The following is a 12,791-nucleotide window of genomic DNA, read 5'->3' on the forward strand; positions in this document are numbered from 1 at the left end:
GATGATCTGAGTTTAATTATTCCTTTGTGCTTTTTCACTACAATCACATATAACCCGTAATTTGTAACCTTCTTTGCTGGTCAGTTCTTGTTATTTTTTTTCTCCTTGATGAGGACCTTTATTTCATGAAGGGTTGAATGAGTTCTGCATTCAGGTGGATAGACGCCCTTCACAGATGCCCAAATGATGTTACTAGGGCAACTACTCAACTCCTATCAGGTAGCCATCTAGGCTTCTCAATGCTACTGCCTGTTTTAAAAAATTTTTTCTTTGGTTTTATTTATTTCTGAGAGAGAGAAAGAAAGAACATGAACAGGGCAGGGTCAGAGAGAGAGGGAGACACAGAATCTGAAACTGTTTCCAGGCTCCAAGCTAGCTGTCAGCACAGAGCCCGATGTGGGGCTCAGACCCACAAACCATGAGATCATGACCTGAGCCAAAGTCGGATGTTTAACCGACAGAGCCACCCAGGTGCCCCAATGCTACTGCCTTCTTAGCCCTATCCTGGGAAGGGTAGCTGGAGAAAGTATGCCTAGCTGGGTGCTTGGGAGATTTTCTTCACTGGCTTTTCAAGTTAATGATATGCATCACAGGCTATTTGGTGGAAGTAAGTTGGCATAAAATAGTATTTGTGAGTCGAGGATATATACTTTTGCCCAACTCACTGTTTAACTACCTCATGGTGCTACTCCTGACAAAAAGCAAAAATCTGTTAAATATTAGCTGAATCATTTGGGATGATACAGAGCAAATTAAGTGAGATACTTCCTAGCTTCTCCCCAATGCAGAGTGAGGATCCATTCCTAGCTCTATATTTTTTAAATGTCTTTTTAACATTTTTATTTATTATTGAGAGACAGAGAGAGACAGGACATGAGCATGGGAGGATCAGAGAGAAGGGGAGACACAGAATCTGAAGGAGGCTCCAGGGTCTGAGATTTCAGCACAGAGCCCAATGCGGGGCTTGAACTCACAAACCATGAGATCATGACCTGAGCTGAAGTTGGACGCTTAACTGACTGAGCCACCCAAGCACCCCTCTAGCTCCATATTTCACTAGGTGTGTAACTTCGAGTGAACCATTTTACCTGGCAAATGAGGGATAAATGTGCATTGCTTGTGGGTAGGCTTTGGATGGTGAGAAGGGGAAGGAGGGAAGCAGGTGTGTAGACATGTGGCTCTGACTACCCTCCTTCTTCTAAGACTAAATGTTTCTGTCTTAGATTTTATAGATCCCTACATTGTCCAAGTTGCCTGATGACACTTTTTTTTTGGTTTTCTTTTCCTGTTTGATTTATTCAATGTTCCTGTAATTCATAGGGAATGACAGTTCTATTTGGATTTCCCTGGCAAGCAGAGAGGTAAGGCCATGCACTAATGTGAAGGCCTACAGCCTAACACATGCCAGTTGGAAAGTATTGCAACTGATTCCATTAGAATGTTTTTCTCTGGGAGGGTCACCAACTAACCTTCAAGGTCAGACACTCTTTAAATTTAATTTAATTTTTTTTAGAGAGACAGTGAGAGTGTGAGTTGAGGAGAGGGGCAGAGCGAGAGAGAGAATCTTAAGCAGGCTCAGCGCAGAGCCCAACAAGGGGCCCAATCCCACGATCCTAGGATCATGACCTGAGTTGAAATGAAGAGTCAGATGCTCGGGGCACTTCGGTGGCTCAGTTGATTAAGCATCTGACTTCAGCTGAGGTCATAATCTCATGGTCCGTGAGTTTGAGCCCCATGTCCTGCTCTGTGCTGACAGCTCAGAGACCGGAGCCTGCTTCTTATTCTGGGTCTCTCTCTCTCTGACCTACCCCACTCATGCTCTGTCTCTCAAAAATAAATAAACATTAAAAACAAAAGGGTTCGACACTCAACTTACTTAGCTTATGCTAAGTTTATTCCAAGAATAATTTACTGAGAATGTGGACTATTCATGTGGCTTTCACAGGCCTCTGTTTCTACCTTTATAATACAATCTCCAAGATTCCGTTCACTTCTGATCCTGTTTAATGCTCCAACATTTCTCTGTGACATAATAAAATGTGGTAAAGTATAAAAAGGCGCTCAGAAATCCTCTTTTAAATTATGCACAAAGAAGACCTAGGTCCAGACAGAACATTTGAAGGAGAAAATGAGGCTGTGCACTAGAATTGAGTAGGACTAGTCTTCATCAACCTAGACCTTCTTTGCTGATCACTCAAGATGTCATTGTGAGCCTTCTTCTTGTATGTTGTGATTGTCCAAGGCAGAAAATAACTTGGTGACGATTCTTCTTACTTACCAGGTGTTAAATATATTTTTAGTGCAGTGTTTGGCCAAAGAAAGGTCAAATTAGTCCCTTGATTCTGACTGCACATTAGAATCATTTGGGTGTTTTTATTTTTAAATATTTTTACTTATTTCTAGGAGAGAGAGAGACAGCGTGAGCAGGGGAGGGTCAGAGAGAGAGGGAGACACAGACTCCGAAACAGGCTCCAGGCTCTGAGCTGGCAGTCAGCACAGAGCCCGACGCGGGGCTCGAACCCACGAACCGCGCGATCATAACCTAAGCGAAAGTTGGATGCTTAACTGACTAAGCCACCCAGGCGCCCCAAGAATCATTTGGGTTTTAAGGGAATACTGGCACCTGACCCCTCCCCCCATTCCCTTTCCCCCAACCCCAAGATACTGATGGAATTGGCGTGAGATGGAGTTTGGAAATCGGCATTTTGGGAAAAGCTTTCTTAGTGGTTCTGGTATGTAGCCAGTGTTTAGAACTCCTGGGTAGAGTCACTGAAGGTTTATGAGACTTATAACCCTAATAAGGATATGGACAAAGCATGTCTCTAGATGTGTACACCCAGAAGGGTAAGAGAAATAGAAAGGACATAGGTCATTTAGCCTTTCTAATCCTGTAGGCTCTAAGATAGGAACAATATAATATTTGGCTGAAATGCAGTGGTTCTCAATGTGTGGTCCCAGACCAGTAGCATCAGCATCACCTGGGAGTTAATAGAAAGGCAAATTCTCAGGGGCACCCAGGTGACTCAGTCAGTTGATCATCCGACTTGATTTGGGCTCAGGTCATGATCTCATGGTTTGTGAGTTCGAGATCTGCATCTGGCTCTGTGCTGACAGTGCAGAGCCTGCTTGGGATTTTCTGTCTCCTTCTCTCTCTGCCCTTTCCCCACTTGCACACACATGCTCTCTCGCTCTCTCTCTCTCGCTCTCTCTCGCTCTCTCTCTCACACACACAAATAAATAAATATTTAAAAAATAAAAGCAAATTTTCAAGCCCCACCCTAGACCTACTAAATCAGGAACTCTGGGGGTGGAACACAGCCATCCGCGTTTAGTCAGACCTTTCCAAGTTCCTGATGACCTCTAAAGTTTGAGAACCATCAGCACTGAGGGTTGTAGGACGAATAGATATATGGAAATCTTAGCACAGCGTTTGGTGCCTAGTGGGAGTCCAAAAACACAGAGTACTCTAAATACAGTGTATTTTACTGCTTGGTAGTCTGAATGTGGCTGGAAGCTAGACTGGACAGCTACCCTTACAACTCTAGGACTGTTATTTATAAGGCAAATAGGGGCCAGAGGAACCATCAGAACAACAAATCAAGGTGTATCAGAACAATGAATCCAAGCAGCCATCCTTCAACTGTGCAATTTAGATTCTTTTTTTTTTTTTCTTTTGGAGGCTTACATCATGATATTTTGGTACTATCCAAAAGCAAGTAATTGAGTGACAGAAATGGCTGCCTTACCACCAAGGTGCTCAATTGAGCAACTGAAATGCATGGAAAAGCTACTCATCCATGAATATTATTATTATTATTATCTGAAATCTTATTTTTAAAAAGAAAAAAAACCACAAATAGAGATTTTTTTAATGGAAGTTTCTATTTCTAATAGAATTTCCTGCAATGTATTTTTAAAACATTTCCATACCATGAAGCTCTAGAGCTCTTAGGTTTATGTCTGTACCTCGAACCTTAGAGATGAGGTGCTTTCTTCCAGCAACATGGCACCTTTACGCTGTTCTGGTTGGGCAATGATGTTGACCTTTCTTGATATGCTCACTTCTCTTAACTTCCTTCCTGGATTGTATATAGATTTTGATATTGGATGTTTCTTATTCCCGATTCTCCTAATCTGCCCTGCATGTACCTTTAGATTAGTCTTTAGTAAATCATATTGCAAACAAGTTTTTTCTTCTCAGAAATGCTTGATGACTCCCCACCACAAGCATGATAAAACTCCAACTACTTAACTACATTTGCAACACACTTAAAAGTGTTGTGGGTTTTTTGTCAATGCACTTAGTTTTGTTATGCACTAGTATTCTTTTACATCGCTATACATATGCTGTATTATAACTCGCTCCTTATTCTCTAGGCCCTGGATGCTTTAATCTATGCCTTTGTGCCACCAGTGGGCTTGTAGGTCACTGTGAACTGCTGCTCAGGGAACATTTAAATGTTCTGGTGAAAGCCTTCCTTGCTCTACCTGAACATAAGCTTTCCTTTTTCTTAGCTTCCAGAAGAGTTTGTTTCTCCATCTTCATCAATTATTATCTTCTTTTACCTTCATCTGTGTACAGTTTTTTCCTCCTCTGCTTGATTAAAACTTTCCTGAGGGTTTAAGTACCGAGTTTTCCCCACCTCCGCCATTCACCACCCTGAATGCCTTCCCTGTTAGAGCTAAACATCTCCTCTTCCTCCTCTAGACTAGCTTTTATTGCACTTCTAAGTATCAATTTCAGGCCTCACTCTCAAAATTAAGGCTACTAATTAAACTGAAGAGACCTGTAGTAGGGACTAATTGCCAATGGGATAGAATGAGGATGCATGAGAGCCAACTAAAAAGCAGTAAAATGCCAGCAAATACGTGGCTTTTAAGAGCACTATGAAATCGCATCTATGTTAACTTCGTGTGTGCATTTCCTTTCTGTAGGTGATTTTCTTCCACCCCCACCTCCACCTCTAGAGGATCCTGGTGCTCTTCCATCTGTCTCTGGAAGCTTCCCTCCTCCACCACCCCTTGATGAAGGTGCTTTCAGGACACAGGTAAGATCTGTGGTGGAAGTCATATTAATAAGCCACGCTAGGAAACCCATGAATCCAGCGATTGTTTCTGCGGTGGATAAACATTTATCCAGAGCCTAACGAGAGCTTTACAACTCACAAAGAGCTAAGGTGCTTTCATGTAACCCGCCCCACTGAAGCTTTGCAGAGTTCTGCTGGCTTGCATTCTGAAGCCCTGGAAATCCTTTCACCTACCAATTTTGTTCTGAAACTGAAGACCATTTTTTTTTTTGGAATGTCATTTGAGAATCCCACATTTTCTTATTCTCCCAAGGACCTGTGCTTTTCTATTGCCTTCTTTCTCTATCCATAAACATTGCATTCTGTATGAGGAAGAGTGATATTTTAAGGCTCTGGTTGGTCTCTGTGGGTCCTAATTGGCCAGCAACATCTTTCTAGCAGAAGTGCCAGCAAACATTCTTGGGGTATTCTTTTCTGAGTGGGGTCAAGTGGGTTCAAGGAGGCACATTATAGGAGGTATTGATCTTTTTACAAGTGCTATGCTCCAGGGAGTGCTGATCACCAGCAACCCAGTGCTGGAATCAGAAACAACAGTGGAAGGTGTTCTTAGCCTGTAATCATGTAGAGACCCTGGTGACCAGATGCCACCATGTAGGCAGCTACAAGATGTTCAGATCAGGAGGGAAAACTAAAGAGCAAAGTTATAGAATTATTGTTGTCTTTGAGGGTTGATGATGCTATTATAGATACATAGAAGTGAAAAAAAAAAAAAACCCACAGCCCTTATCTTTTAGAGAAATATCCAAAATATTTGGGGAGGAAATTGATGGTGTCTGGTATTTGCTTCAAAATAATAAGAGTAGGGAGCTACTGAGTGAGAAAATAGGTGAAAGAAAGATTAGTGAAGAGTTGATCATTGTTGAGTGCATGGAGGTTGATTATATTTAGTCTACCTTTATTTATATATGTTTACAATTTCCCATAGTAAGTTTAAAAATTTTTTTAATGTTTGTTTAATTTTTGAGAGAGGAAGAGAGAGAGCAAGCGGGCAATTGGGAGAGGGGCAGAGAGAGAGGGAGACACAGAATCAGAAACAAGCTCCAGGCTCTGAGCTGTCAGCACAGAGCCTGGCACAGGGCTTGAACCCACGGACCATGAGATCATGACCTAAGCCAAAGTCAGATGCTCAACTGACTGGAGCCACCCAAGTGGCCCTCTCATAATAAGTTTTAAAGAAGAAAGGCCATGGGAAATAACTGTTTAAATGCTTCAGTCCATTGCCTGGCTTTCATTCTCCTAAATCTCAGGTTGGGAGAGACAAAGGAAGAAATGATTCATTCATTCAGCAAATGTTCCATGTGCCTGTGTGCAGATGCTTTATAGTACTAGAATTCTATTGAGAAAAAGACAGACAGGGTCCTGCACTCGTGAAACTCTCACATTAGTAAAACTGGTGGATGTAAACAAAATAGGTACATTGATTATGAAGAACATTAGAATGAGATCAGGGCTGTGTGTTGGGAGAAAGGGTGATCCAGAGATCTTGCTGAAAAGGGGACACTTAAGCAAAGATGTGGAGTGGGGAGAAGGGAGTAAACCCTGTGAGTGTTTTGGGAGTATATTTCCATACAGTAGAAGTTAAGTAATAGAAGAAACTTTTTGTGCTATTGAGAAGTTAAAATTAGTAACTTCTGGTTATAACCAGTGGTCTCCATTTCAGTTTGGAACCCAGATTTTTAAAAATCCATTAAAATTTTTATGTTTTAGATATATATGTCATGGGTTTCCTACAAAAGTCTTGATTTTCCTGTAAAATCTTGCTGATAAAATGGAGTAAGCTAATAAAATCAAAGCTCGAATTCCACTAATGGACAGGAATTCTATAAAGTTTATATTTATTTTATGCAACAGATAGGTCCCTTGACAAATAGAAATAATATTATCAAGTTTCCTTATTTTAGTCATTTTTTATTAACAGTGAAAAACAAAATCCCTCTCACATTTGTCCTTTATATACCTTTGCTCTTACTTGGTCCAGAGCTGTTCGCTGCATATTGTTGAATCTATATAATTAAAAACTTCACTTAGTCTATTTGCTCTCTTGGAATATTATGGAAGCTATTTTGTTGCATTTTAAATATTTCATTCTTTTTTTTTTTTAATGTTTTATTTATTTCTAGGAGAGAGAAACAGCGTGAGCAGGGGAGGGTCAGAGAGAGAGAGGGAGTCACAGACTGAAACAGGCTCCAGGCTCTGAGCTGGCAGCCAGCACAGAGCCCGACGCGGGGCTCGAACCCACGAACCGCGAGACCATGACCTAAGCAAAAGTCGGAAAGTCGGACGCTTAACCGACTAAGCCACCCAGGCGCCCCTTAAATATTTCATTCTTAAAGGCTTGTTTGACATCATGACAGACTTGTGTTTGTTCATTGAACAGCTTATTCTAGTTACATGATTCTCGACAGGTCACACTAAATCCGATTCTTCTTATAATTAAAACTAAGATAACTGTCTACTACCTCTAGGAACCAAATGAAATACAGATGGATTTGAAATTGGCAAGCTATAATGGCTATCCAGATATTTTGGTATTGTAATATTACTATATAAAAATAACAACAGTGGTAATGATAAGGTTTTGCCAAAAGGTTTAATGAAGAAGAATTCAAACATGGGCTTATATAAAAATTACAAAAGCTCTTCTCCTCTCTGGCCATTTTCCTGATAACTGTACCAAAACCATGACTTTGTTTTTTATAAGGAAGGAAATAAACAAAAAGCCGGTTGCCATGTTGGCTTATGTTCTTTGCAAAACAGAAGGAAGGATGAAAAATAAAATGGGGTTTGCCAAACAGGAAAGGGCACATCTGGTAGGGGAGGCGGGTTATTCTTGAATATATGGAAGATTGTTGGCAAGTTCAAAAGCACAGGGGCATGCCCTTCCCTTGTGTGAGAAAGATAGTGACTTGGTCCTGCCCTGGCCATATTTGCACCACCTTGGAATATGAACTATATAATAGAGCCCAAAGTAATATAACCACGGGAGAAAATTTTGCACTTTTTCCTCTTGGCCCTGGTGAAACTGAAGGTTGCCAAGTCCAAATTATAGCTGGTAAATGTGTGTTTTTAAGTAGAAGTCTGTTTATGGTTGTAGCCAGTTTTTCAGGTCAGAGTCAAAATAACGTCTCCTAAGTATGACTATAGAATTATAAGATATTCAGAGCTGAACGGGAGCTTAGGGATTATTTAGTCCAACCGTGGTGTCAGCCATTAGTTAACAGCCTCTTCAGGGACTCACTGAACAGATGAATTCCTTTTGCAGATGGGGAAACTGAGCCTCATGAAGGTATGGATCCTATCAACCATACTTCATTTTGAGAAACCTTGACTTCCAGATTTGTCCTTCCTGTTGTACCACATGGCCTTGCACATGGTTTTGCTTTAGAGTCTTCCATTAGCCTATAAGACTCTGAGGTTCAGACAACAGGATTATATGGTTTTAATTTGAAGGACCAGGTCCTTTTGGAGTTTTGCTTATGTCCTGAAGTTTTGATACCTGCTACAAACTTTTGTTTTTATTTTTTTGCAAAAGGCAAATACTTCAATTCAAAAATTCTTCTTTTGAGAATTCTTTTTTTAAGAGAAAAAATGGATCTTGGAAATCAAATGGGGGCTTTATCTTTTCTTTTATGTCAAGATCAGTTTGGCCTCAGTACCTGTGAGGTTTGGAGTTAGCATTTCATTCATTCCTTTATTCTTCATTCACCCATTACAAATTGAGTAACTTCTGTAAGTCAGGCACATATTCTAGGGATCATAGCTTTAGAATTTGACATCATGGGTCTAGTGCTCTGACTCTCGACCTTGGAACTGTGTAATGTTGTCCTAATCTGATGCTACGGTTGTTCATTTCTTCTAATTTCAGCCAGCTAATGGGCACATCTACAGCATTGCTTAGAGTAGTTTCACGGGAGGAGAGTAACTCATAGAAGTTCAGGTTTACAAGGGAATTAGAGGTAATACTTCAAGTTCCTTTCTTTTGTTTGGATCTCCTATTTTTTTTTCTAGTTTAACAAAATATTTATGGGTGACTATTGCAGGTGAGATGATGTTGAAAGATCAGGAGATGGATCACATATAGTACCTCCGAATCAAGTTTAGGAGTTGTACGCAAAGACAGCTTTTAAACTATTGTGTTCCATAGTGAATTATTTCTGAGTCATAATGCTCTGATCAGAAGCACAAGCTAAGTCCTAAGTTGTGGTAGAGGGTGGGAGAAATGAATTGACAAACTGGAGATCTACAAGAAGGATTCTTGGAAACAGTGTCAATTGAACCAAGCTTTGATGGCTGGGTAGGACCTTAATTTTCCAATGGAGGGAATAGATCTTTTAGCAATGAAGTAAGAAAAATAATAGCATTGAAGGAGAACACAAAGTAGTGTGCTAGGGCTGCTTGGCCCACTGTGGAATTTGCCCTTTATTCTGAAATCATTGACCATTTACTTCAGGTGTTTGTTAATATTTTAAAGATAAGGGTGACATCCCCATATCTGTTGTTGGATGCCATGTGGTATTTTCTACACACCATCAGGCATGACTTGTTACACTTGTGGGGAACCCCATGCACACAGCTCTGGTACACTTTCTAGAAGTCCTTGGGGACTTGTCTCCTTTTCTTTTCTTTTCTTTTAACTTTCAGCACAGAGCCCCACTCGGGGCTTGAACTCAGGAACAGTGAGATCATGACCTGAGCTGAAGTCAGATGCCTAGCCAACTGAGCCACCCAGACACCCAGGACTTGTCTCCTGATACCTGATGGCTTCACGTTCAAGTGCCTGATATTTAACATCCACTTTTCATGAGATCTTTGCTTGACTTTTCTTCATGACCTCCAGTTGTTATCACCTCACTGCCTCTCTCTTTGTGACCCAGTCCCGTGGCTTGCTTCGACTTGCCCACTCTCCAGAGATCTGTGTACTCCTGATTTTCATCTCCTCTTTTCCGCTCATCCCAGCAGGATGGCCACGGCCACATTTGCTGTTGTCACTACAGTCCCTCTACCTTAGAACACGGACCATGATGCCTGTAGTTGCTTATTCCTTATGTTAAAAACTCCTTTCTTTTATGGAACGGGAATTTGTCTCTGCATGATTTCTTTCATTAAAAAAAAAAAAATTTATTCTAATGTTTATTTTTTAGGGAGAGAGAGAGAAATAGAGTGCAGGTGGGGGAGGGGCAGAGAGAGAGGGAGACAGAACCCTAAGCAGGCTCCAGGCTCCAAAGTGTCAGTACAGAGGCCGGTGCAGGGTTCAAACTCATGAACTGTGAGATCATGACCTGAGTCAAAGTCAGACGCTTAACCGATTGAGCCACCCAGGCGCCCCTATGATTTCTTTCCGGTGATTTTCTAACTACCCTCTTAGAACACAGTGCCCATGCAAAGGAACAGTCAGGCCAGGGGAGGGAGAGGTGATGTCTGCCCCATGTAGTTGATCACAAGAGTTGCCGAAAGAAGTGACTTTCCTGAGGCCTGAGTGAAAACAGTGTAATGTGAGCTATGCTCTGGACTTGGGGAAATGCCCAGAGTTAATTGAAAAGAGAAGGGAGAAAGGAAACCTCCGAAATCATTTATGGTCTTGTCTTAGTCAGTCTTTTTTTTTTTTTTTTTTTTTTTAATGTTTTATTTATTTCTAGGAGACAGAGAGAGAGAGACAGCGTGAGCAGGGGAGGGTCTGAGAGAGAGGGAGTAACAGACTGAAGCAGGCTCCAGGCTCTGAGCTGGCAGTCAGCACAGAGCCTGATGCGGGGCTCGAACCCACGAACCACGAGATCATGACCTAAGCGAAAGTCAGACGCTTAACCGACTAAGCCACCAGGCGCCCCTTAGTCAGTCTTTAAAAGTTTGCAGGCCAACTCATTTCTGTTCTTCTGAAAACATTTTCAAAGCTCCTTTATGGACATGGCAAATGATAGATTATAGTCACTTACCCACGTGTGTCAATAATAATTTTAGAATCTACCATAGTTTCTGCAGAGCTGGCACTGGAATCTGTGTCTTGTGACTCTTAGTCTAGATCTGTCATGGTCGCAGGTATGGAATGACAGATACAGGCCTGTAGACAGGGAGGACTCAGGCCCTCAGCCATGGTCACAGTCTTTTAGGAACTTGCAGAAAATAGGCAACAAAACTCCCTTTATATGGCTTTGACACAGCCTATCGTAGAGGTCATTCCTTCTGCTGCCCAGTAGTTGGCGAGGTGAGGAAGGAGGCTGGGTACAAAAGGAGATCCAGGCTATCAAGGCTACAAAGAGTAGAGGTCATGTGCAGTCTTGCCTGAAGAAACCCAAAATGGTCAGAAGCTCCAATCCACTCTGAAGCGCTTGTGCTTTCTGCACAGTGAGAACACGAGAGTATCTTGATCTAGGAAAACATACCAAAGGAGTGGTTGAGATGCTTATTTCTTCCTGACCCTTTACCTTATTCACCGGACCTTGGGTCAGCAAGCCCTTTTTTGGTTTGTAGGGCTGTTTGTGATCCTGGCAACAGCAGCAGCAGCAGCAGCAGCAGCTTGCTTCATGGTTATCTCTTCCTTTTGTGGTTGCAGGGGTAGGTCAGTGTGTGTTTAGCAGAGCTGGTAGGCTCCTAGGCATGTCACTGGCTTTGGTCAATATGACTTTCTAGAAGTGAATTTCAAAGGTTTCCTGTTTGCTTTTCTCTCTGAATCATCATGTGATTGGAAATTCAGATGACAAAAGAGCACAATTTTTGGTGTCTAGACTCATAAAACCTCCTTTGAAAGTAGCAGGCCTCCATATGTAGCAACATGGATGGAACTAGATAGAGGGTGTTATGCTGAGCGAAGTAAGTCAGGCAGGGAAGGACAGCTACCATATGTTTGCACGTATAGGAGGATTAGAAAGAACTTAATGGAGGACCATGGGGGGGAAGGGGGGAAAATAGTGGGGGGGGGAGCGAAACCATGAGAGACTCTTGAATGCTGAGAACAAACTGAGGACTGATGGGTGAGGGGGGGAGGGGGGAGATGGGCATGGAGGAGGGCACTTGTGGGGATGAGCACTGGGTGTTATATGTAAATCAACTTGACAATAAACTATTTAAGAAAAACATAGAATAAATAAATAGATAAATAAATAAATAAATAAATAAATAAATAAGAAAGTAGCAGACCTAGAGCCCCTAGGGGGTATCCCCACTATTTGCTTTAGCGGTTTGAACCTTTTTCATGGAAACCCGCAGTTTTCCCCTCCCTAGTTTTTAAGGACCTATGTAAAGAGGTAAGCCTTTTTCTGGGGATCAGAAGTAGAGTAGGTGTACACAACTCACTCCTTCACACTTGTCAATCCCGCGACCACTGCCACTCTCCCTTGACGTGACCTAGGGCACCCACATGCTTCCTGCAGGGAAGAACTGGCCAGTCGCTGGATGAGAAAAGTCTGGTAGAGAAACGCCGTGGTCAGTAATGCCGTGGTTCAGGATAACCCGTGAGGTTAGGGTTCCGTTAGATCTTGAGTTTCTTTATAAGGAGTAATTTACAATATTTGCATATTTCAGAAAATTTTCTTTGCCTAGAGGTGTGTGAAATTGCAGCTGCTTCTTTCTGAGTCAGTGGAAGTTTTTTTTTTTTTTTTTTTCCTTTCTCATTTTGTCTCTCTCATCAAGAATCTTAGTGAATTCTTCAAAGCTATAATGTGCTTACTTATTTTTTAATATGTTTTGTCTCATAATGAAAATAAATCAAAC

General features: G+C 41.6%; 1 protein-coding gene across 7 annotated transcripts in view; it reads left to right on the plus strand.

The window, feature by feature from the left end:
- Window positions 1-12,791, plus strand: part of LOC120233110 (LIM domain containing preferred translocation partner in lipoma) — a 673,125-nt gene that overhangs the window by 293,332 nt on the left and 367,002 nt on the right. For all 7 annotated transcript variants that reach the window (XM_039234226.1, XM_039234221.1, XM_039234228.1 and 4 more), the window contains one exon: window positions 4,936-5,048. In XM_039234226.1, the coding sequence (XP_039090157.1) occupies window positions 4,936-5,048 (113 nt within the window). The remainder of the gene's footprint in view (window positions 1-4,935; window positions 5,049-12,791) is intronic.

This window comes from Hyaena hyaena, unplaced genomic scaffold, assembly GCF_003009895.1.
Source record: "Hyaena hyaena isolate Hyena2069 unplaced genomic scaffold, ASM300989v1 scaffold_84, whole genome shotgun sequence".
In the NCBI taxonomy this organism is placed as follows: domain Eukaryota; kingdom Metazoa; phylum Chordata; class Mammalia; order Carnivora; family Hyaenidae; genus Hyaena; species Hyaena hyaena.